Genomic DNA, 25,299 nt, shown 5'->3' with positions numbered 1-25,299 from the left:
CGCGGGATCCGAGCAGTGTCTGCAACCTATGCCACAGCTCACGGCAGCGCCAGATCCTTAACCCACAGAGCGAGGCCAGGGATCGAACCCACAACCTCACGGTTCCTAGTCGGATTTGTTAACCACGGAGCCACGACGGGAACTCCTCTTGGGTGATTTTTAAAAGTTATGTTTCGCCCAGGCCTTGTAGTTTCTAGTTGACCTTAGCCAGAGGGCGGAGTTGGCCTAGACTGCCCTGGAGTTGGCGGAAGGAGATCCAGTCCCAAATCATCTGCAGTAAAGACCCTATTTTATTATTATTTTTTAATTTTTTGGTGCACCTGCAGCCTGGGCCAGGGACTGAACCCACACCACAGCAGTGACCCAAGAGGCTGCAGTGACAATGCCAGATCCTTAACCTGCTGAGCCACAGAGGACCTCCAAGGCCATATTATTTCGTAAGCAAAATGTTTTATTGTTTAAAAAGTACACATTAGATGACAGCCAGATAAAGCCCCAGCCCCCTACTCCCCCACTCCCGCACCAGTGACCCCTTCTGATGTCCTCTCACGCTTCCTCTTGCAGGTCCCCAAGCATGGGATGCTCTCGTGAGCCTCCCGGATGGTGGGAGGGGCTGGCCTGGGGCCCCAGCTGTCCCTGCCTGCTAGGGCCTCCTGGGGTTTGCTGAATGAACCATGTCATGGGAAGTGAAGGGTTCCAGGGGGACCAGCCGGGGTAACGGGGGTATCATTTTACTGCCTCTCCTCCTGCCCGCCCGCTGGGGACACCTCCACTCCCTGCCTCCCTCCCGGCCAGGGCACAGGGTCCATCATCCCGTCCTCAGCGCCCTCAGCACGAATGCCCACTTTCCCAGCGCCAGCTCGGTGTCCTGCGCGGAGACATCACGGTGCCACACGGCGCGCACGGACTGCTCTGTCCAAGGGAACAGCAGCACGCGCACCGCACGGCCGGTCTGGACCACCTCGTCAGCGCTCACGGCCTGCAGGCGCTGGCACAGCTCCTTGGGCGGCAGCCCGTCCACTCTCACCATCACCACGTTCGTCTCCACGGCGCTGAGATCCACGGAGCACACAGGGGACGCCAGCTCCTGGAGCCCTGGGCCCAGGTCCCGTGGTAAGTGGAGCCCAACCCCAGGACCCCACCACCCCAGCCTTGTCACCCCAGGGAAGGCAGAGGGCAGCCCAGCCATAGCAGAGAAACAAAGACATGGCCAGACTTGGCTCTGCTGCTTTTTAGCTGTGTGACCATGGCCAAATCCGTTAACCTCCTGGGGCCTGGGTTTCCTCATCTGTAAAGTGGGGACATCCCGGGGTGGTTGTGAGGACTCAGCGGATGTAAAGACCCTAGTTACAGGCTACAGTCTGCCAGACCCTGCAGAGAACTGCTGACCCCACCGGGCGCTCCCGGTCCAGGCCCTGCGCGGGATGGCGTAGCGGCTAAGCTTTACCTTCTCCAGCTGGAAGGATGCACACATGCTGGGAACTGGGGATCAAGATGTACCCCCGGGACCAAAGGGAAGTGGGGGGGTCCAGGCACCTTTGGCGAATTTCTGGGCGTTCTGGTGGTCCCTCAGCAGCACCTCCTCGGCGTCAGCCAGTCCCACCAGGGCAGCTGCAGCCAGCACCCCTGCCTGGCGCATCCCCCCGCCCAGGGCTTTCCGGAGGCGCCAGGCTTCTTCAATGAAGTGCTTGGGTCCCCCGACCAGGGCTCCCACTGGTGCACCAAGACCCTGGGGATGCGCGGAGAGTGGTCACCTGCCGGGAGGGGCAGAGGGGACCGGGAGGGGCAGACACTGAGGGCTCATCAGGGGAGGGGTTGGAGGGAACCAGGGCCAACAGCTGCCAGCACAGGAGCTCGGGGACCCAACTCAGCCTCCAGCTGCAGGCACGCACACCCTCCTGTGTCGGGGGCAGCCCAGCACCTTCCCTACCTTGGAGAAGCAGAGAGACACAGAGTCACAGTGCTGCGCGATGCAGGCGGGGGGCACGCGCAGAGCCACTGCGGCGTTCATCAACCGGGCCCCGTCCAGGTGGACCCGGACCCCGTGGGTCCGGGCCAGCAAGTGCACCTGGGGGCAAGGCGCAGACAGCGGTTAGAGGGGCCAGGCTGGGGGAGGACTGGAGGGAGGGTGGGTCTGCGGAAGGTCACTAGAGGCCACTGGGCTTGGCTCCTTGAGGAAGCACAAGGGGTCTGAGTCAGGAGGGTGCTTGGCCGTCTGGAACCTGAGCAGGCTCTCTGGGCCTTGGCCTGATGCTGTCCTCTGTGTCGGGGTCAAGGGTAAGGGTTTTCCTCCTGTTTACAGTGCGCTCACTGTGGGCCACAGGCTCACCGTGGTCCAGGCCACAAAAGCATCATCCCGTCCCAGCTGCCTCACAGCCCCGCCAGGGGGATGCCTTTGCTCCCATTTCCCAAGCGAGGACTCAGTGGAGTGTTAGCGCTTGAGTTCTCGGGCGAGCGGCAGAGCTCAGCCCTCACACCCTTGGAAAGACCAGACCAAGCTGGTGCTGCCTGGGGACTCACCCCCTTGGGGTGGGGGTGGGGGCTCTGCTCTTGGAGGAAAGTTCGGGCCCTGGGGACTCTAAACTGGGGCAGCCATTCCCTTCGCATCTGTAGCCCCCAAGCACACCCACGCCTCCCACAGCAGCTCTGGCCTCTGACGGGCACCCAGGTGTGTGTCAGAGGGGACCAAAGCCCAGGAGAGGGGCCCAGAGGAAAGGGAGCCAGCAGCTGAGGGGAGAGGGCCCAGTGCGGGGGGAGAGGGCCTACCTGACGTAGGTATTCGATGGGGAGGACCCGGCCCCCCGAGCTGCTGTGGGTGTTCTCCAGGCAAATGAGCTCACAGACTGGGTGGTAGGGGCTCCCCAGGCCCCGTGTGATCAGCCTCTCCAGCTCTGCCAGGTCCAGGGTGCCATGGGGCAGGTCTGGGAGAGGATGGGAGTGCACCCCCGCAATCTGCAGAGGTAGGGGGCAGAGCGTAAGGTCCAGTGGGTCCAGCAGCACCCCTACCCCTCTCCTGTCTGCTTCTCCCAGCGCTGGGCGGTGGGGCCTCCCCCTGTGCTGTGGGCCTGGCACAGCCATCCCAGCTAAGGACGCTGCTCTCCCTCTGCCCTGAGCGTCAAGTGCTCTGGGTGCCCACTAGGGGGCAGCAGAGTATCGCATACGGCCAGCAAGCGGGCGTCAAGCCTGCCCCCGCGTGGTCAATCTGGGAACAGCTCTCCTTCCTGTCTCCTCTTGGAGAGGCTGCCTTCCCAGCCACTTCTCCCCTCTGCAGGTCCCAGCTCGGCGCCTGGGAAGCAGGTTCCCTCCGCAAGTGCTGAGCATCCTGTGCTGGTCCCAGGTAAGGGCTGTCAGGTCCTTACCTGAGCCACCCCGCCCTGCTCATAGACGTGGACGTGGCATTCCTGCCCGAGGAGGAGCTGGGAGCCCCGGCGCCGGCAGTGACACATCACTAAGGTAGATGGGGTAGGGGGGCATGTTGGCACCAAGTCACATGGGGCCCATCTCCCCTGACCCAGCTCAGCGGGGCTGACCCCCAGGGCTTTATGCCAGTTAGGAAACAGTGGGCCGTCAAGACAGCTTCCTGCCATGTGCTGGAAAACCATCCCACTAAGCCCCCAAGTCTGTGGATCATTGGGCCCTGCACATCCTGTGCCCCTATGCCCTTAGGGGACAATGAGCCCAGGCCACGGGCATCAACCAGGCCCTAGCAGGAAACAGAGGACACACGCACACTGGGAAACCAGTGTTTGATGAAGGGACAATTTGATAAAGGTGTGGCAGCATGCAAAGTCACAAGGTTCAGTGCAGGACCCCCAGGCAGGAAGGGTTGAGAGGAGGGTGTGTCTACAGGTTCCCAAGGGCTCAGGCTCCACTGGTGTCATGGTCCCCAGCACAAAAGGGACAAGCGTGGAGGCAGGGCCTGGAGGGTGATTGGAAGTCGCCCCATGCTCACCAGAGATGAGGTTGGCCATGGTGTTTGTGGGCACAAACAGGGTCCGCTCCACCCCGAGCAGCTCCGCAGCCGTGGCCTGCAGCTCTGGGGGGGGGGGATGGGGGCGGGAGCCCATCAAAAAATGGCCCTTCTCCGGACTCTCTCCTTGCCGACCCCATGAGCCCCTTGTCCGGATGAGGGCGCCCTGCCCAAGGCTGCGGTGAGTGGCCGAGCAAGACGCCAGCTCCGGTCGGCCAGCTGCAGTCTGTGGTCTTGGTGACCTCACAGGGTCCAGGGGCCCCTCAGTCAACCCTCTGCGCCCTGCCTCTTTCTGGGCCAGCTTCTCCCCCCACATTGAAACTCTGTGGTTTGAACCCCCGTCCCACCCAGACCTCACACCTGTCTCACTTCCTTTCCCATCAGTCCCTTGCAGGTGGGGCCCTGCGGTTTCCTTGCTGACTTCCTCTCCCAGAACAGAGGACAGGAGCCCTCAGAAGGGGAGACTCTGGGGGACTTGAGGGGGGCTGGAAGGGGTGGGGCTTCCTGCTTCTGCTTTAAAGCGCACTGTGGCTCCCCTCTGCCTGCGGCATCAAGTCCGAACCATGACATTCAAAGCTGGTGGGATCTGGCCTCTGCCTCCCCCTCCCGGCACAGCGGTGGCCCCCCTCCCCCCCCGCTCCAGCCGCACCCTGTCCAGATCCTGAGCCTACTCCTCAGCACTGTGCCTCTCGTTCCCCAGCATTCCCTTCCCTGCGCGGGGCCGGGGTTCGGGGTGGAGCACGTCACTCTTCTTTTAAGCGGTTCCTTCACAGAGTCGCCCTTTCCTGTAAGTCCTGTGCCTCCCTCACCCACCCCCAGTCCCCAAGACACGCTCTGCGGACGCCTGCTCACCCCAGCACCTCCTTCATCCCAGGGGGGTAACTGTCTATGCAGCAGGCTGCCTGCTGAGCAGTGGCCCAGCATCTTTGAGGCTCCAGGCGACAGTGGGTGTCTGCTGGATGCATGATCAGCGCCATCACCACCGGACGCATAGCCATTCCCTCAGGGCTCAGGTGGTGACCCTGTGGCTTGGCCCTGGCACGGCTACCGTTGTATGCAGCCCAGCCATAGCATTGGCTCACCCTGGCAGCAATTCTCAACCCAGGGTGGGGGCACCGGTCACCTTGAAAACACTGGTGGGGTTTTTAGAACCCACTCCTCGGGAGGTGCAGCCTGTGGAGAACCCCTTTTCTAGACAGATTTTCTGTTTGTTTTCATGTGGGCAAGTGGTGGGTTCTAGAGTGAGACGATCTGGCTTCACATCCTGCTTTGCCATTTTCTAGGTATGGGACCTCGAGCCCTTGGCTTGGCTTCTCAGAGCCCTCCTCTGCAAGATGAGCTAACATCCAGCTCATGGGCAGTGGGGCCCCACCGGGTCGTGAGCCCACGAGTCACCGGCCGTCCTCTTAAGTTGCAGATTCTGGCTCAGCAGGTCCGCTGTGGGACCCGAGAATCTGTATTTCTAGCAGGCTCTCGAGTGACAGGTCAGACTGAGTTGCAAAGGTGCCAAGCGCAATGCCCAGCCAGCAGCCGGGCCGCCACCCCTGGGTCCCAGGCCACCTCTCCTGCCAGCACCTCGGACAGCGCGCTGGGGTCGCCGCGAGGACCCCGGCCTGCACGCCGGGCTCACCGCGCACGGTGGGGTCCTCGCCATAGTCGTCGTCCCCCACGACGGCCTCTGCCATGGCGCGCCTCATGGCCGGCCCGGGCTGGGTAACCGTGTCGCTGCGCAGGTCCACCACGTGCGTCGGGACCCCGGCCAGGCTCCCAGACCCCCGCGCCCAGAGGGCCCAGTGCCGCCGGGCCGCGGCCCGGGACAGGCTGGAGAGCATGGCGGGGGCCGCGCCGGCCCCCTGCCCCGACTCTTCCCGGCGGGAGCGGCCCGGAGCGGCGGGGCAGGGCTTCCCGGACTTCGGCCGCGGCTGACCAGGGCCGGGGTGGGGATGGGGCTCGGCGTGCAGGGAGTTGTAGTTCGGCCGTCAGGGCCCCGCGGCATGCTGGGAGTTGTAGTTCAGCCGTCGTCGCGGCGGGCTGCGAGCGGGCGCGGAATGCGGGAGAGGAAGGGTTCACCCCGCTTACCCAGGAGGAGACGGAGACCAGGCAAGTGGTTACAGAGCAGACGCTCGTGTGCCTCTTCCCGTCGGCCCGCAGCGTCCCGGGCACTTTGTAAGTGTGGGCGTAGGTAAGCCTCCCAGCAGCCCTTCGAGGGCAAGTACTGTTACCACCTCGTTTTGCACGGGGGGAAACTGAGACGCACAGAGCCAGTGAACGGCCCTAAGGTCGCTTGACCAGGAGAGTCCAGCTCTGAAGCACTGTGTTACCTTTGCCCACGAAAAGTAGCTTCCCTTAGGAGTTTCTGTCCTGGCTCAGCAGGTTAAGACCCTGACTAGTATCCACGAGGATGCAGGTTCGATCCCTGGTGTTGCCACATAGATCGCAGACACAGCTGCGGGCAGTTACAGCTCTGATTTGACCCCTAGCCCATGAACTTACATACGCGGCAGGTGCAGCCCTGAAAAGGAAAAAAAAAAAAAAAGGCAGCTTCCCATCATCTGCTTTTTTCAGTTGATGACCTACTGGTGATCAGGCTTTGTCTGGGTGCCAGCAGAGGGATGCAAAGATGGTGCAGCACATGGAGGTGTAATTAGAGGGGTGCACGGAGAGCCCCCTCCTCCACACCCCTGGCCCTGGAGGGGTGGACTGCCGAGGGCCCCTGCAGGGTAGTAGTCACGCCCGACTGACTTAATTGCCTACTTACCAGGGTGTGGCTTTGACAAGCCAGTTGACCTCTCTGTGCCTCAGTCTCCTTACATGCAAAAGGAGCTGTTTTGAGGATTTGGTGGCAAGGTGCTTTGTGCTGAGCGTGGTGCCTGCCTGGTAGTAAGTGCTCCGTATGAATGTTTGCCCTCTTACTGCTGCTGCTTTATCATGGTTTCTGGTCACATCCCGGGGTCCCCAGGCTTGGTGCTGCTGTGGGGTGCACCCTGACTCAGCCAAGGCTGGGCCTCCTGCAGGGTGACCTACCCTCACTCAGGGAGTGCCCAGCCCAGTTCGGCAGCTCCCCTTCCCGAGTGTAGGCCACAGATGTCTCTTCCCCACTGGAGGAGGTCAGTCCGGAGGGGCTACAGTCACCAAAGAGGCACCCGCAGCTCTGATCAGGGCACCCCTCAGCAAAGAGGACTCTCAGCCTTCACCTGACATTGACCTTCATCGGAGCTCAGCTGTGTGCCTGCTCCAGGTCGGGTCTGCAGATAAATGAGAGCAAGAGCGGCCTGCTCGTGGCGGTCAGACCCTTGGGGTGGGGACAGGATGCTGTCTGCTAGTGCTGGGAGAAGCTGCCTGTGGCCTCGTCAAGGCATCAGGGTAGGCTTCCTGGAGGAAGCAGTGATTGGGCTGAGCTTTGAAGGCAGAGCAAGGTGTTAATCAGACAAGGGCAGAGGGAACTGCATGGGGAAAGGCTTGGGGTAGTTGGCAGCTGGACTGTTTGAGGTCCTGCAAGAGGCCCAGCCTGGCTGAAGAAGGCAGCAGGGGCTGGTGATGGAGCCCAACAGCTACACCCGGGGTCAGGGCCACCTCCCTGGAACTTTCCACCTCTCCCCTGTGCCTGTGGGACCATTCCCAGAGGACGGAAATGGTGAGTCCCCATGGCGTCTGGGACCCGAAGGCTCCCATCCAGAGGAAGGGCTCGCTGTGCCCTCCCCCACCCGAGAGCCCTCTGGCCCTGACCCGCAATCTCCACCGAATTCCGGGCCCTTAGAAAACAAGCCCCTTATCTCAGTGTCTGGCTCCAGCCCTTCTGCTGGGAAGTGGGGGGCGGAGAGCAGAGGCCTCCGTGGGAAGGAAGGGCGGGGCTGCGGCCGCAGCGGTGGCTCTCAGGGGAGCAGGGAGAAGGGGCCAACCGCTGGCTCCCCAGGCACCGCAGAGCCACAGAATGGGCCCCGCTTTGCCACACCTCCCCAGCCCCAGCCTCCCTGCCAATGCTCCCAGTGGCCTCGGGGAGGGGCACTGGGCAGGGGCTTAGGGCTACCCGAGAATGCCACCAAGGTGTCACAGCTGGTCACCACGCTGGGCCTTTGTCCTCCCATAGCAGAACTGTTTCTCCAGGAAGCTGGCCTCTTCCTGGGAAGGTGGGGCCCAGGAGAGGGTGCTTCTGCCGGGTGGCTCCTTATCACCGCCTGCCTCTTCCCAGGGCAACTGGGCCAGCGTGGCCTCGCCCAATGCTGGCTGGCCAGAGTTGGGGAATGGTGGGCTCTCAGGGGACAAGGGCGGGGGCCTCCCTGGGCCACTGAGGCCTGTTTCTGATGTGTCAGCATGGAGGGAGGCCCTCTGACCAAGGCTTGGTCTCCCGGGGGTTGTCTAGGCACATGCATATGTGTGAAGGTGTCTTTTCCAATGTGCATGCTTGTTGGTGTGTCCATGCATGCAGGCACGCAGACGGGCGTGTATGCACGTGGGGGATATTTGTGACCTTGTATATAAGTCTGTGTTTGTGGGGGAAGGCATACGTCGGAGATGCTGGGGGTTCGGTTCCAGACCACGGCAATAAAGTGGCTACATGAAGTTTTTGGTTACTCTGTGGACAGAAAAGTTCTGCCTATGCTGTACTGTAGTCCTTTAAGTGCAGTGGCATTATGTCTAAAAACAAGGTACATACCTTCATTTAAAACACTTTTATTGCTGGCGTTCCTATCGTGGCGCGGTGGAAACGAATCCGATTAGGAACCATGAGGTTGCAGGTTCAATCCCTGGCCTCACTTAGTGGGTTAAAGATCCGGCGTGGCCATGAGCTGTGGTGTAGATCACAGACACGGCTCGATCCTGCGAGGCTGTGGCTGTGGTGTAGGCTGGCAACTGAAGCTCCGATTCGACCCCTGGCCTGGGAACCTCTTTATGCTGTGGGTGTGGCCCTAAAAAGCAAAAAACCAAAACTATTGTGTTGCTAAAATTGCTAGCCATCCTCTGAGCCTCCAGGCAGTTGCAATCTTTTTTGCTGGTGGGGGGTCTGAAATATTGTGAGGCTGACCAAAACGTGAGCCAGGGACCCAAAGTAAGCAGGTACTTTCGGGAAAATGGCGCCAATAGACTTGTTTGATGCAGGGTTGCTGCAAACCTTCAGTCTGTTTAAAAAAAAAAAAAAAGCAGTATCTGCTGAGCACAGTAAAACAGCCTGTACACGTGTGTGTTTGTGTACATGTGTGTGTGTGCCATGCGTGTGTGTATCTGTGTAGGCCTATGTCTGTCTCTGTGCATGTGTGTCCCTGGGCCGTGTGTCTGAGACCGGGGTCACCCTGTTTGTAGGCTGGGGACAGTTCTCGGCGCCCAGGCCAGGATGAGAAGCCAGAAGCCCCTTGTGCAGCCAGCCTGGCTTGTCCCTCCCCCGCACCCCATGTCACTGTGCTGACCCCCACTTCCCTCCTCTTCAGAAGGAGCCAGCCCTGTCCTCAGCTGCCATCCTGGAGGTCACGCATGCAGACCCACCCACGCCACACATCAGCTGTCCCCCTTCTCCCCCATGGCCACCACCCTGGGTCAGGCCACCTTGGGCTCCTGCCCCCAACTCCCTGGTGGCCTCCTCCCAGCTGCCTCCCTCTCGCCGCTGCAGCCACCTTTCTGTTCCCCGAATGCGCTGGCCTCACCCTCACCCCGAGATCTTTGCACCTGCTATTCCCTCTGCCCGGAAACCCCCAACCAGCGGCACGTGTCCCTGGTTGCCACCTCTCTGTCGTCTTGTCTCAGCTGAGATGCTCTTTCCGGGAAGCTCCCCGACCCTGGTCCAGTGGGGGAGGGAGGTGGCTTTCCTTCTGGGGGTGCGGTAGGGGCTTTCTGTTCACTGCCTGCGGGTTACGGGCCTGTCAGGGACACTCTTGGCTTTCACGGTGTGCCGTGTGCCCAGCCCAGCGCCGGCCTGTGGTACTCATGCCCAGTGGAATGGATGAGGAGGGGGGACGTGGTCCCTGGACCCCGGGACCCCGGGGAATGTGGAGACTGTCAAGTGAGGCAGGGGGCCCGATGGGGGCTCTGACGGTGGAAGCCCCAGGGCCCTGGGCAGGGGGAGGCGGGCGGGGGCCCAGGCGCTGGCCCTGCCTCGGTCTCTCCATGGGGAACATTGGGGGTCCCGGAGGTGGCCCTTTCCCTGGCTTCTCCTTGCCGCTCCCCAGAGCAGCAGGAGGACACGGACAGGCTTTCGAGGGAACAGATACAAGTCCTGGGGGGCTGCCTCTTGCGGCACCCCCAGGCTCCCTGGCACCCCTCCAGGGGCAGGCTCTGGGGTGTGGGCACGCGCACACTCACACACACGCACGAGCCAAGTTCAGTGTGCGTATTCCTGTAACACTGGGCCGCTGGCAGGAAGTGAGCGGCGGGGAGGCCGCTGCTGGGAACCCGGGGCTGGCCCTGCCGAGATAAAGGGAGGCAGCAGATTGGAGCTGGAGATAGCAGCCCGGGTCCTGTAAACAGGTTGGGGAGATGTCCTCCCCATCCGTGCTCTTGGCCCTGAGCCTGCAGGATCTATAGGGCGCTGGCCTGAGTCCAGTCCCAACAGCCCGGGAGTCAAGGCAAAGCTCTTTGTACCATCATCTCTGAAGGTGGGGGCTGGGGGTGGCAGAGGGACAGACAGATCCCCGGGCCTGGGGGCCCTGGCCATGTATGGCAGTGGGCACACAACTGGCTCCAGTGGGGGCCACCCCATGTCAAGGCCAGGTGTGCTGTTGGGAGGGAGGGAAGGGGGTGGGAGCAGCCCCCAGGGAGGGAGAGGTGACAGTGCATCAGAGGGGTCCCCTCCAGAGCCATCTCTGGAGTGCCAGACAGGGCGAGGGACCAGGAGAAGGGGGGGCTGCACCCCATGCTCGGCAGGCGGGCTCTGCAGACAGGGCTTGGGGTTCTGGTAGCTGGGAGCCCTTGCACTGTGCAGCCCAAGGGGCAACCCCAGAACTCACATCCTCCCTCCTCAAGGGCCTGGACCAGGAGTGCCAGGAGCAGGACTGGGTTGGGGGCTGCGTGGCTGGATTCCCAGTGCCTGGCACAGTGGGAACTCAAATGCACTGGTGTTTTTAAAAACAGCATGAGATATCACACAGCATGCTACAGAAAAGCACACGAGACACGTGCACAGGTTTACAAATGCATATAAAATAAACTCGCGTGTCGTTGCCACTCCGACCAGGAAAAAGAATATGGCCAGGATTCCAGGCTTTTCCTTGCGGTGCACAACCCCTCCCTCTGCCGGCAGTTGTGCTGTGTCTGACTGTTATGATTGTTGCCTGTTTTGCTTTATGGTTTTGCCACCGTGGATGGATCCTGAGTAATAGCTGAGTGCTCCCGGTTTGGGGACTCGATCCGAATGGGGTCAGGGGTGTCCCCTGTGTGCCTCGCTCCTTTTTGGATGCTCTGCCTGCCAGATTCATCCGCGCCGCAGCCGTCGCTCGTCCCTGCCGCGACCACGTGGTTTTCGGCTGTGCGCCGTGGCTCATTTCTCCATTCCCGCCTCGGCTCTTTTCAGACCGGGCTTCGGAACAGCCCTGTCGTGAGCGTGTGCGTTCACACCCTTGTTTCCCGGGCTCGTGTGCACGCATTTCCACGGGGCAGATGCCCAGGGAGGCCCCGCCGAGGCGGTGACCTTATCTCCTCCTTGCCGGACCCTCCCGGCCGGGCCCCAAAGTTACCGCGGTGATTCACGCATCATCATCAGATTTCAAAACTGCAGTCGTTCTGGGGACACGTGGCGGTTTCTCGTGATTTTAATCTGCGCTTTCTGATCACTGACGCACGCCAACACCTTTTCTTACGTGTTAGCCTCTCGGATTCCGCTCCTGCGAGGAGCCCGAGTCTCTTCGAATCGCTTTGTCAGACTCAGTTCCACATACTGGATGCTAAGCCTTGTTAGTTATGTGTATGGCCAAAAAAATAAAATAAAAATTTCCCCTTTCTATGGTCTGTTTTTTCACTTTTGTGGAGTTCTTGCTAGATCACAAGCTCTTCATTTTCTGCAGCTAAGCCCTCCCCCGCACCCGCCGAGATTCATGTTTTGTTTAAAACAGCCTGCCTTTCCCCAAGGTCACGATGACCTTCTCCGGATTGTCTTCTGAAGTTTGGAAGTTCTGCTCGGCCATTATTTAAGCACTTGCTGGCCCCATGGTGTGGAGACTGCAGCTGGGAGAGCAGGTGCCCGTGTGACACCTGTGCCCCCCATCCCAAGGTGGCCGCTGCGCTGGCGCAGGCTGCCAGTGGGGGCGCTGCCTGGGTCAGGGTGGGACAGTGTCCTGACCGGGGAAGAAGCAGCTGAGGTGGGGGTCTTGGTGAAAGGGAGGATGGGGGCCACCAAGGCTTTGGGGACAAAGGCGGGGGGCCCTGCTGCCTCTCGGAGCCCCTCCCAGGGTGTGCAAGGTTGGGAGCTCAGCCTCTCGATTGGAGGTGTCTTGGGTCTGGACAGGAGCACCCACATCGGGGCAGGGGTGGGGGGTCCAGGGGACAGGCCACGGGGAGCTCCAGGTCTTCGGGGCTCCTCGGGGGCCCCGGGGGCCCTAGTAGGCAGAACAGCCCCAGGCAAAGCCTGGCAGGCAGGTGGGCGGAGCATCTGGAATCCTGGGAAATCCGCTGGGACAGGACCCCCAGGTGCCCTCCTTTCTCCTAGGAAGCAGCTAGTGAATTCCGGGAATGCTTTGGGGTGGGGACAGGGAGGATTGTGGGAGAAGCCAAGCAAGCCGAGGACAGGGTCCCCACTTCAGGGGCCTCCGCTGGGGCTGGGGCAGTAGGGGCAGAAAGCATGGGGCCAGGGCAGGGTGGAGGGGCAGAGCTTTGGGGACCCCCCCCCCGAGTTTCAGGCCCTGCCAGCTGGGCCCAGGGGACCCTCTGGAGCCACACCTCCCCCTGCCCCCCCAGAGCAGACCCTGCACCCTCCGCGACTGGGCTCCCTGCAGCGAAGGCCTGTGCTGGGGGCCTGGCGTTATTTACTGCGGCAGCTTCCTCCTCCTTCCAGTAACTTGTCCTCTGAGTCCAGGCGGCTTCTGATCAGGCAGCAGGACCTCTAATCTCTCGAATCTGCTCTCTTACCGGCATCGGCCTCTCGCTTCCTGTTACCCGGCTGGGGCCGAGGCACGGGGTCAGCTCCGTGCCGGCTAGGCCCTCGCCTGTTGCCGGGGCCCTGGCCCCTCGGCCACCAGGTGGGGAGCACGGTGGGGTCAGACGCTGGGCATGGGCCAGGGCATGGCCTGTGTGGGGTCCAGTTCCACCGACTCTGACCCCACGCCGGGGGTGGATGACCTGAGGACGAGGGTCCTGCGTGGTGGGAGGCTGTGGGCAGAGCCCCGGAGGGCACCCTTCCCCTCCGACCTCCCCTGCCTCTCTGTCCCCTGCTCCTGCAGCCACCGGGGCCAGAGCGCATGTGGGAAGGAAGGGCAAAGAAAGTTCTAGAGAGCGGACACGGATGGAGCTCACATGGACAGGAGTCAGGGCTTCGGGGTCCACTCTCTGAGCCCGCTTGGCCTTATCCGCAGGCGCAGGGAGGGGAGAGAGCCTCTGCTGCAGAATTCCAGGGCTCGCCTGCCCTGTCCACCACGGGTGGGCCTCCCCAAGGACCCCAGAGGCGTCGCAGGGGCACAGGGTGTGGGCGAGAAGGCAGCCCAGCCTCCGCCAAGTTCTGAGTCCAGGAACAGACACCTGGCGTCCCAGGGTCGGTCCTACCTTGTTTATGAGCGGTGTTCCCAGGGCCCTCGCCCTGTGCTGGACGTGGGGCTCCCCGCCCGTCTTGACCCCAGTGGTGCGACTGGACCCCGGTTCTGGAGCATTCAAGACTTCTCTCCTCGCTCTAGGCCCTAACTGCCAGATGTCTGTCTTCGAAGGAACCCTAGTCCTTCTGTGACTTTGTCCCCCGTGGGCCTGTTTCTGTCCCCTGCGCCACAGACTAGTCAAACTTCTCTTCCTCTGGCCGCCCTGCAGAGGGTGGCACTTTGTTGGGGGACCCCCTGGGAGCCCTGGGCTTGGCTCCCTCGCTGCTGACAGGATGGCTGGCCTCAGGGAGGAGTAAGTCTTCCTGGTGGCCGAATTCAGAGCGGGGTCTTTAGGAAGGAGGAAGGTTGGGGAATGGGCCCCATCACAGCCCCGGAGTCCGAGTGGCCTCTCCCTCACTTTGGTCCCCAAAATGGGACCCACGGTATGACTCCCTGGGGTGGAGAGGAGGATTTTATGCTGAGTATTTACATCTTGTCCTTTTAAAATGTCTATCTTTTGTGAATATTTTATAATGCAAGTAATAGATTCACAGTCATGGAAACTTGAAATCTATAAATAACTGTACATATATAGTTATGAGCTCACATGGAATTATGAGCTCAAACCTTCCTAATAAGAGGGTGCATGAGCCACACAGTGAGGTGCTTTGAAGGTCACTGTCCCTCAGGTCTGAGGACTTTTTATCCTGTGCACCTGCCTGCTGAGCTTGAAGTGCAGGAAGGCAGGGCAAAGGAAGGGCCCACCTTCAGGGTCCCGGAGAGCGAGCTCGTTGGGGGATTGCTGGGGGTCTGAGGGCCAGCAGGTGGGGCGGGCAGATGGGGCTCGGGGGCAGGCAGAGATGGGGTTTTCAGGTGGGTCCCTGCTCCCATCAGGAGCAGAGGCAAGACCGTCCTGACCCTGGAGTGGGGTGTGGAGAGAGGCGGCCGCAGCTGGGCGCCCCCCCGAACCTCTTGCTCAGGATGGAGGGCAGTGCACGTTCCGGCACCTTTCGAGCACGCCCACCTGTCTCTCTAGCCGGGCGGTCCCTGCAAGATTTGTCACTAGAACACCTGCTACCAGAAACGAACATGTGTCACGCTCCTGTGGGCCCCGGGCAGGGGCAGGACACAGCGTGTGGTGTCACGTGTTCCTGGTCAGGTGGGTGGGTGACAGTACAAGACGCCGTTGATCCCGAGCGGAGGTGCATTTTCCTGAGTTCCGGGTGAGCAGCGGCTGGTGCTCCCACTGGGATTTGTGGCTGCTGAGGAAGGAAGAGCAGGAAGAAAACGCCAAGGGCCACAGTTCGGTTCACCAGCCTGGACCGGGTGCAGGAATAGGATGCTCTGTCTCCTGCCGAGGACAGAGGGCCACGGGGAGATCACGAGGAGCTCTGCTCAGCCGGGACCATGATCCCCATTTAACGGATGAGGAAACTGAGGCCCGGGAGGTAGAGTCACTAGCTGGTAAGTAGCAGAGACAGGATTGGAACCCGTACCTGGAGGTCCGGCTGCGAGCACTGCAGGTGTGCGTAGAGCCAGCAGGGGGCAGTGCTGGGAGCACCTGGAGGCACAGCCCGCCCTGCTCCCCTTCTGCCCCAGGAGCCAGCTCTCATCCACTCAGCTTTCTTGTCTTCTCCTCCAGGAAGCCTTCCACGATGGCCCTTAGCCCGCTGCCAAGACACACTTTTCTCCCAGGTTCCTGGGCAGCTGGCTTACTTCAGAGCAGCCTCTGTCCCTGTCACTTGCCCCGTGTGCCTCTGCGAGCTGCAAGGCCTATGTCTTTCATTCTCAGATCCCTAGCAGGGGGCTTGGAACGTGATGGGCATTAACAAGTACCTGAATAGGAGTTCCCATCGTGGTGCAGAAGTTAATGAATCCAACTAGGAATCATGAGGTTGCGGGTTCGATCCCTGGCCTTGCTCAGTGGGTTAAGGAGCCAACATTGCCGTGAGCTGTGGTGTAGATTGCAGACATGGCTTGGATCCTGCATTGCTGTGGCTCTGGTGTAGGCTACAGCTCCGATTCGACTCCTAGCCTGGGAACCTCCATATGACATGGGAATGGCCCTAGAAATGGCAAAAAGACAAATAAATAAATAAGTACCCGAATTGACGTGGATGAGAAAACCAGGAGTAGAGAGGCGTGAGGCCCTTCCTTCCAAAGATGGGGACAAGATTTTCGTGGGGGGGGGAACAGGCCACCCCCAGAGGCCAGCTCCAGCAGGCGCTAGAGGGCATTAGACAGTCCTGGCAGGCGCGAGCTCTGGGCAGGGCCATCCTGCGTTGACTCCTGCGGAGGAGGGCAGCTCCGCTGTCCAGCCTGTGGCCTGGCTCCCTCTGGAAGTCCTTCCCACCTTCTCACCTAAGGCCCTCCAGCTGCACCTGGGAAAGGTGCCCGCGGCAGCTGGAGGGGGGATGAGGGCAGTTTGCCCTCTGCCAGACCTCAGGACGGACACTCCCCTGGAACCTGGGGTCAGCTGGCTCGTTGGCACATCCGTTCGTTTATTCAGTAAATGTTTATTGGGCACCCATGGGCGCCGAGACCCTGCCTGGCCTTGGGGGTGGGGGACGCTGCCTAGGGGCTTGGCCTCTGGGGTTTGTGAGGGCGCCCCCCCCACCCGGGGTTCTAGTCTTTACTTCAAGGGTGGGCTCAGAGCCCCTCTGCCACCCATTCCCGCCCAGCCTGGGTTGGGGGAGGGGCTGGGGGAGGAGCCGGGCAGCCCCTCCCTGGGGTGGGGGAGGGCCTCCGTGGGGTGGAGGTGGGCCTGGCAGCCCCGCCCGGCCCCACACACGCAGCTGTTCCCGGAATGGGGGTTTTAAACTTTTTTTTGTTGGCGAATATGCATGTGGTCTTAATTATTTATACGCAGCACTTATCTCCCCAAATGTTTTATCGGGATTCGGCGGATCCGAGAGCGCGAGATGGAAGCCCCGGGGGCGCGCGGGGGCGGGGCGGGGGCCGTAGGGGAGCAGCTGGGAGCTGGGGGAGGTGGTCGAGGCGTCCCCTAAGCCGGCCCGGGGGTGAAGAAAGGAAGGACCCCACTCGTGGTCGATTTAACTCCTTCAGGCCCCGACGCGCCTTGGGAAACCGCAGCAGGTATCTCCGCGGCGGGAGGTAACACCTGGGCGGGTTTACTGCCTGCGCCATCCTGCCAACAGGGGGCGCCACGCCGGGGCCGGTTCTCTTCGGTGCAAAGCTGGCCGCGGAGGAGGGTGGGGAACCACCTCTTTCAGCAGCAGCAACTCAGGAGGCCTTAAGACGGGGGGTCTCGGCTCTTTCCTGGTAGCGGCGGCCAAAGGAGAGCAGAGGCGTGACCTTTGGATCCCGCACCTGCTAACGTCCCAGGGCGTTAGGGCCCCGTTTAGCGCTCCACCATCCCCCGGAGGCGTTTCCTGCCCGTTTTACAAATGAGGAAAGCGAGGTTTAGAGGAGTCACCCATCTGCGGACTCCAGCAGAGCAGGGGTTGGTGCCCACGTGGATTCAGGCGGATGGTCTTACCTGCAGCAAGGCGAGGGGAGGGGCCCGGGGCTGCCCCCTCACTTGGTCCTCCTCCCCGCCCCCCAGCTGCGTGTGGCCTGTCTGTGCCCTCTATTCCTGGCCTTTTGGGCAACGCCGCCTCTGGAGATTCCTGGAAGCGTCCCAGGCGCACACCTCCCTCTCGCACCCGCCCACCCTGTGCTTTGCAGGATTTGCAAGGGGGGGCTCGGAGATCAATCCTTGGGGGCCTTGGGAACCTGGGCCTGGAGGTCCTGGGAGCTCCCAACTGCTCCCTCCGGGGGTGCCCGGAGCGCCCTGACCTGCCCCCCCGTCCCAGGCGGCCCGGGCGGGAGGTCCCAGGGGATGGCAGGCGCCCACGACGCGGGGGGGTGGGGGGAGCGCTGGGCAGGGCCTACCCCGACCACCGGGAATTCCAGGAGGACAGAGGGCCTGGAGGTTTGGAGGTTTGGAGGTGCACCGAGGAGCCTCCTGCGCCTGGGGGGCCCCGGTCCTGGCCGGGAGGGGGTGCGTGTTTGTGCCGAGAGTGGGGAGGACTTCCTTGAGCGGGCCGGTTGGGACTGGGTGGGGGCCGGGTTGGGATGAGCTCGGGGCCCATGGAATCTGGACTCCCTGGGTCGGCCAGGCCTGGCGGGGCGGGAGCCTCATCGAGGCATTCCCAGAATTGCGCCCCAGGCCGCGGCGAGGAGCTTTCTCCCGAGGTAAAGCTCTTTCCGAGGGGGATTCCTGCGAGCTCCGCCGGGTAATTGGTTCATCGATTGAGAGCGCGGGCGTGGGGGGCGCCTCGGCGGGGGCGGGGCAGCTGAGTCAGGGGCCCGGCCCTGGGCGGCGGCGCTCCGGGGAGGCAGGGAAGGCGGGAATTCCAGGTCGGGGAGGGTCTCTGGGCCTCCCCAAGTCGGCGAGGACCCCCAGCGGGCAGCCAAGGGAGCCCCCGGGGGCTGAAGCGCCAGCCGGGCCCCCTCGGGCCCCTGGCAGGATCGGTTCCCACCAGCCAACCTGTTCCCATAGCCAGAAGTTGCCATGGTGACCCCCTCCCACCTTCAGCTACAGCTTTTCCAGTAAAACCACTGCAGAAATCCATACTTCCCGACAGGCACGCCCCCGGCCCCCCGCCCCCCACTCTGCGCGGTCTGGGAGCGGCTGGGAGTTAACCCTCTGCTTGCCGGCCTGCCCGAGCCGTTTGGGGGAGGCCAGGGGGGGGAGAGAGCCGCCGGCAAGTGGGGGACCTGGGCAGGATAGGAGAAGGTGCAAGGGGACAGCCAGGCTGGCCTCTCCCTCAAGGCCCCAGGATGGGACCTCAGCAACTCCAGGAAGTTGGAGGGGAGAAGGGGAGCTAGCTCCCCACGGTCTCCCAGCTTGGAGGAGTCTTGCTGGGGCAGCTGCGGACCCCCAGGGTCCTTGCTTGGCTCCAGCTCGCCAAGGGGGCCTCCTGCCCCACTTGGTGGGGCAGCAGATCTACCCAGCCCGGCCGCACGCAGCTGCTGGCCAGATTAGCTCCTACTTGGTCCCCTGCTCCTGAGGCACAGACTTCTCTCCCAGAGGCAGAGAGGGCTCAGCTCAAGTCCAGCAGCCCCAGTGCCCACATCTGGCAGCACATCCCCCATGCCTGGAGCCTGGCTCTGTGTCCCCAGGTCTGCTCTGATGGGCTGCTGGGCAGAAGTCACGGACTGCATCAGGGCTTGGCGGCCTCCCCCGAGGAGGGAGGCTCGTGATCTGGGCTGCTGGCAGGTTTGAGGAAGAAGAGGGGTTCCATCCTCCTGGGCCCCAGGGATAAAGCCTGCCTTACTTCTTGCAGGGGGGAGGGCTGGGGACCCCCGGGAGGGTGTGCCGGCCCAGGGGCTCAGCTTTGCGGCCCAGCCTGCTTGCACTTCCAGAGCTGTGAGTGGGCGATGCTCTAATTGTTCTCTCTGTAGCCCAGGATGAATAATTGAGAGGTCTTTGAAGAGAATTAATTAGCCCGTTTATTGACTGTAAATGCTTTGCTGCGGGATGATGAAAGGAAGGCTCGGGCTTCCCGCCCCGTTCCTGTTCCTGCCCCTGCCAGGCCCACAGCTAGACTTGAATTTGTTCCGTGGGCACCACCAGGGCCCAGCATTTGGCTTCTCCCTGTGAGCCCCCACCTGCGGGCCCCCTGCTACCAGGCTCTGCCCTTCAACCCCTTCACTGCTTCCTTTATCTTCCAGGAGGCAAGAAGGGACCTCCTTCCCCTGAAAGCCTGGGAACAGGGTATGTCCCAATGTTGGCAGCACTTGCCTAGTGGGCAGGTGTCCTGGGGCCAGGCTTGGGGCAGGGGCTCCCCACCGTGGGGCACCTGTGGGCTGGCTCTGGGCTCTGTGGGTCTCTCTCCACTCAGTCCAGCCCTCCTGCTCTGCCCAGGCCCCTGTGCAGACCAGGCCAAGGGAGCAACAGTGGTCAGACATGCAAACATGCTGACGGGGTGGGGGGGCATCTGTAGGGCCAAAGAGGCGGGGCTCTGCCAGCCTGGACAGGGCTGGTTTGCTAGATGGGCATCAGTAATTAATAATAACAGCAAACAGGAGTTCCCGTTGTGGCTCAGTAGGTTAAGAACCCGACATAGTCCCCGTGAGGATGGGGGTTCGATCCCTGGGCTCACTCCGTGGGTTAAGGATCCAGCGTTGCCTCGAGCTGCGGCATAGGTGGCATGTGGTCGACCTGCTTGGATCCGGTGTTGCCGTGGCTGTGGCGTAGACCACAGCTGCAGCTCCAATTCGATCCCTAGCCCTGGAACTTCGATGTGGCGCAGGTGCCGCCCTAAAAAACCAAAACCACCCAGCGAACATGTCAGTGGTGTTTACGTCATGCCAGGCCCCGTTCTAAGCACAGTACAGAGACGGACTCACTTAATCTTCCCCGGTGTCGACTCCATGAGGGCAGGGGCGTGGGCTCGCTCCCTGATGGGTCTGCAGAGTGCAGAGCGGGACCTGCAGCACCGAGGAGGGCCTGATGGATGGATGGGTGGATGAATGAATGAACGAATGCCAGGAAACCGAGAGGCAGAGCTGGGCTCTCACTGCCTTTTTGTTTGACTCAGGGACCCACGCTCTGCTGCAAATGCCCTCCCTGGGGAATGAGGGAACCTCCCCGGCCACGCAGCCCTCCTTCCAGGGCTGCTGTTAGCATCACTGCTAGTCTGCTTTTCTTGAGCATCTGATCTGGGGCAGGGTCTGCCGTACACCCCTTCCGGACAGTCCTGTGAACAGGGTGGTCGAACAGCTGACTGTCACATCCCACCTGCCCTTGACAGTGACCCCAGACAGCAGTTAGTGAATGTCGGGGCTGAGGCTCAAACCCACCTGTGTGAGTCCCCCGTTGCAGTGACACCTGTTGCTTCCCCTGCTCCCTCCCCTTCCTCACCTCCGGGAACTGGCCCCCTGCCCTTGGCAAGGTTAGGGTAGGAGTGGGAACACCTCCTCCAGGGCCTCTGAAGCGGAGGAGGAGAAGCTGGGTGCAGAGGACCTGGGAAGGCTGGTGTGTGCGGGGTGCCCGGGCCCGGGAGGTGGGGAGGAGCCCTGTGTGGTGAGGTCTGCGTCCCAGGCAGGGCCAGAGGCAGAGGACGGCACCCACCTCCAGAACGTGCTCCCTGTGCTAAACTGAGTCGCTGTCCCCATTAGACACTAGCTCCCCATCCTCCCCTTCCCCAGCCCCTGGCAACCACCATTCTACTTTGTCGCCATAAATTTGACTCTTTCTAGAGAAATTACATAATATCTGTCCTTTTGCGACTGGCTTATTTCCTGGAGCATAATGCTTTTCAAGGTCCATCCGTGTTGTAGCCTGTGTCAGAATGTCCTTCCTTTTTAAGGCTATATAATATTCCATTGTATTTATCTACCACATTTTGTTTATCCATTCATCCGTTGATGAACACGTGGGCTGCTTCTATCTTTTGGCTGCTATGATTAATGCTGCCGTCAACACGGGTGTGAGTATCTGTTTGAGACTCTGCTTTCAGTTCTTTTGAGTACATACCCAGACGTAGAATTGCTGGGTTGTTTAATAATCTAAGTTTAGGAACTCCCATTGTGTCGCCGTGGAAACAAATCCAACTAGCATCCATCGGGAGGCAGGTTCCATCCCTGGCCTCGCTCAGTGGGTTAAGATCCGGCGTTGTGGTGAGCTGTGGTGTAGGTCGCAGACATGGCCTGGGTCTGGCGTGGCTGTGGCTGTGGTGTAGGCCGGCAGCTGCACCTCTGATTCGACCCCTAGCCTGGGAGCCTCCATGTGCTGTAGGCGTGTCCCTAAAAAGCCAAAAACAAAAAAAACAAAAAAAACCAATTTAATTTTTTGAGAAGCTGCCATGGTGTTTTGCTCAGTGCTTGCTCCGTTTTCCATTCATCGCTGGTAGCCGTGCCCAAGGGTTCCCGTTGCCCTGCATCCTCACCAACGCTTCTGTTTTTTCCTTCCTTCCTCCCTCGCTCCCTTCCTTCCTTCCGTCTTTTCTTTCTTTCTTTCTACATAATAACCTTCTTAATGGGGGTGAAGCAGTGTCTTATGGTAGTTTTGGTTTGTGTTTCAGTCTCCTTTTGACAGTAAGCTCTCGTTTGAGATGCGTTTCTGTTTCTTGTAACTGGTACTAGTTAGGGTGGGTTTAGCGGCAGGTGCCTCTCAGGTTCCAGCTAACTTGTGCTGAGCACTTAACTGCGAGCTGGGTCCTCGCTCCCACACGCTGTCACAATTCAACCACCCAGCGAGGTGAGGGCTGCTCATGCTGCCCAGCGTAGGTGAGGCGAGGGTGGACAGGTACCTGCCCGGAGGCACATAAATAGGATTCAAAGGCAGGTCTCCACCTGAGCCATGACCTTGAGCCTCCGCCAGGGCAGGGTGGGCGTTTCGTCAAGCCACTGCCAGGGGCCAAGACTCAGAGCACTGGTGTTGGGGGAGGGGGGAGACCCCAAGACCTGGATAGTGCCAGGGTGCGGGCACTGAGTCTCCTTCCTTCTCCCCCAGGATGAGATGATTGGAGGCTGGTAGCCTCTTGGGAAGTGGAGCACATTGCCCAGAAGGGCTGCTGCGGCATCGAATATGGGCTTCCTTCCTTCTGGGAACGAACAGGGGGTCGAGAAGGAAGCCGCCCACCAGCCCCACTCAGTGAGCTGATGGTGTTCAGACCCAGGGCTGGGTCTCAGTGAAAGCCCGCTCCGTGGCCTGGCCGCCGGGGACTTGGTGTGTTATGGAGCCCCTCTTGCGGCTTGGCTTGGCTTGGCTGTGTGGCTCTCATGTTCAGAAGTGAGGCGGGCAGAGCCCGCCCACCCAGGGCTCCGAGGGAGGCAGGCCAGCCAGGGCCTCCCACCTGCTCAGCGCCACCCACCCTCCCACAGGGGTCTTTGCTGCTCCCTGCGTGGCCCGAAGCCTGGGCTTCCCGTAAACCAAGGGGCGGTGGTGGTAGAGGCTGCTGCGGCAGGAGGGGCAGAGCCAGCCGGCGTGGACGCCGCCCCCCCCCGGGGCCTCAGGGCCACAGGACAGCCCCAGCAGAGGAGCCGGGAGGGGACCAGGCTGGGCGGCGGGCACAGCTGGGCCTGCGGGGAAGAAGGGTGGAGGGGCCTCTGGGGAAGGGACTTACCAGCAGGCAGCTCTGCTGAGACCCCAGGGGGCCCGCCTCGATTCCGGTAATGACAGAAGATAGGGTGGGGTGCCAGCTTCTGCCTGCCCAGGGCCACCCCTCCCCTCGCCCGTCTCCCACCTGCTCCCCACCCCCCCGCCAGAGTCCTCCCCCTCCCCTTGCAGTTGGTTCCCAGGTGCCCCCCTCCCTGGAAGGTTCTGCTCACACAGGTACAGCAGCGGCGGTCTCTTGACAGCCGGGCAGGGCTGGGGGCGGGGATCCTGCGCTCTGGTGCAGCCTGTTGAGGGGCAGGAGAGGTCCAGTCCCGCCCCCCCCAATCTGATCATCAGCTCAGATGCCTTCCCAGCCAGGCCTGAAGTGGGTACCAGGCACGGGCCCAGGCTCAGCTCCCTGAAAGCTGCTCCCCACCTGCCCTGGGAGGGAGGTGCCCTTGGGAGGGCACGGAGCGGGAGGGTATTTCCCAGGCAGGTGGATGGGATCTTCACCTGAGCTGCCTGTGACCCTCCTCTGCGGGCCACTCTGTGCGGCTGGGATGGGGGTGGGGTCAGGGCAGAGGTCGCAGGCCACCGGCGGAGCTGACACGCCCTCCCCATTGTGTCCCCTCCCTGCCTCTACTCCCCAGGGCTACGCCCCTGCCTGCCCCACCCCCCAGCCCCGCAGGTGCAGGGAGCCGGGTGCGGTCTCAGGGGAGCCTTGGACAGCTTCCCGGGGCCTGCAGGACGGCTCCCTTCCCAGAAAGAGGAAGGAAGGTAAAGGCTCCGTCCCACCCGCTCTGCGCCCAGAAGCTTCTCTCTGTGACCTGGCCTCCGGGAGAGGGGCCAGCTCTGGGGGTGAAGTAGGGCTCCCCGAGCCCTGGGAAGGACCTCTGCCTTCTGGGCTTCAGGGGCCAAGCCCCTCTGTGCCCACTTCCCAGGCTCAGTGTGGCCAGGGCTGGGGGTCTGGGTCCTCCCCCTTCCCCAGGGTCCTGCCGTGGCCCTCTGCCCTCCGGCTGGCATCACAAGCTTGTCCTTGCTTTGATTGCAGCCCCGACCCCCCACCCCTGCCTGGGGAGGCAGCAAAGGCCCTTTCTCTGTGCCAGCCTTTAAGCTCCAGCAGTGACAGAGGAGAGAGCTTTAAACTCCCCCAGGGGTCGTGTTTATGCAAAATATATGCAAAACACATGCAAAGGGAGCCCTGCCCCAGCCAGTGACCCCACTCCGCTCCGCTCCGGGTGAGAAGAGCCCTTCAAGCCAGGTGCCTGTAGCTGCAGGCCTGTCCCCACCTACTGCGTGCAGGGGTTCTGGGGCAGGCGGGTCTGGGCTGTGAGGAGGGGTGCGGCGGTGGCTTTCAGAGGATTTCGTCCCCGTGGGGAGACAAAGAACGGGCATCGCCAGCAACAGGTGATGGGCTGGTTAAATGGCACTGCAGGACCCCAGAGATGGTCACTGTGAAGCGGGCTTGGCTGTCCTGCGCTTCCTTCATCTGTTCCACATCTGCGTGCCGGCTGCCCCGCAGGTGCAGGTGCTGTTCTAGGTGCCAGGACAGCCAGCAGGAAGGAAGCATTCCGGTGTGTTGGAAGGAAAAAGGAGAGCGGGGAGCAGGCAGCGGGCCGGGGATGGGTTCTGAAGTTCAAGGCTGGCTGGGTGATTGAGCCAGGCCTTGAAGGCAGCAGGGGCGAGCCTCACAGGAAAAACTGGGGGACCGCTGGAGCAGCAGCCCTGGGGGACAGTGGCCCTGGGGAGGTGTGGGGGGTGTGTTCCCCGAATTGCGGGAGGCCTGAGGTTCCAGCAGAAAAGTGGGCAGCAGGCAGGGTGGGAGTTGGGCTTGTGTTGGGCAGGGGGTGGGGGGTCCTGGTGGGAGTCCGGGGCCCGTGGAGTGGAGGCCCGGGTCACCTGGGTGGAGATGCTGGGAGAGGTTGGTGTCTGGGTGTACTGGGGGACACTCTGACGTTTCCCCCTTATTTGCATTCAACAAACCCCCAAAGCGGAAGCAGAGACCAGTGTGTCCTGCCCAAGAGGCACGGGAGCCGCGGGTGTGCCTGACACCCGTCGGGAGGTGGGAGGGCAGCCTGGCCCGCTCTGCCCACTGGGGGCTTTCCGTCAGTGGCGCCGGCGCCCGCGGCCACGGCGAGGCAAGGCCAAGTCCACTGATGGGGAAGAGGGCTGTTTCTTCACCTGGGGAGCCTCCTCGGGGTGGAGCCTTTTCTGGGGTTCCTGGGGTTCACCTCTCCTGACTTCCCCCTGTGGGAAGGGGAAAGGGGCAAAGCCGGCTGCCTCTGAAAGTGGATTTTTGCAGCAGCCCAAAGCGACTTTCTATTAAGCGTGGCAAATGAGTGGCTGGTCAAAACCGGATCGTGCAACTTTTGATCCCAAAGCAGCCCTGGCTCCTACTGAAGTCCCGAGGCTGGTTCCCCCCCACCCCACCCCGGCGGTGGCTCGGAGCCTGGTTGCAAAGCCAGGCTTTCTGCAAAGCTTTTCAGGACCCAGGGCGTGTCCTCCCAAGGTCACCCGCAGTGCAGCACGGAAGCGGTGCCCCCCGCAGACCCCTTAGTGACCTCACGCTGCAGTGG

At 61.9% G+C, this 25,299-nt stretch overlaps 1 protein-coding gene across 2 annotated transcripts; it reads right to left on the bottom strand.

Moving 5' to 3' along the window:
* LOC110255953 (probable low-specificity L-threonine aldolase 2) lies at window positions 431-5,898 on the bottom strand. Of its 2 annotated transcripts, XM_021066526.1 has the most exons (7): window positions 5,601-5,898; window positions 3,953-4,036; window positions 3,360-3,448; window positions 2,767-2,952; window positions 1,931-2,068; window positions 1,537-1,729; window positions 431-1,095 (listed from the first exon to the last, which is right to left on the bottom strand). In XM_021066526.1, exons 1-7 carry the CDS (start codon window positions 5,800-5,802, stop codon window positions 809-811), a joined length of 1,179 nt encoding a protein of 392 aa, XP_020922185.1. In that variant the 5' UTR covers window positions 5,803-5,898; the 3' UTR covers window positions 431-808. The 2 variants fall into 2 exon arrangements, with proteins under 2 accessions (XP_020922185.1, XP_020922186.1); XM_021066527.1 differs by lacking the exons at window positions 3,360-3,448; window positions 5,601-5,898 and adding an exon at window positions 4,823-5,563.

Source organism: Sus scrofa, chromosome 12, assembly GCF_000003025.6.
Source record: "Sus scrofa isolate TJ Tabasco breed Duroc chromosome 12, Sscrofa11.1, whole genome shotgun sequence".
Taxonomy (NCBI): Eukaryota; Metazoa; Chordata; class Mammalia; order Artiodactyla; family Suidae; genus Sus; species Sus scrofa.
Note: the sequence above shows the minus strand (reverse complement) of the source record. Positions and strands in the feature narration are given on the sequence as shown.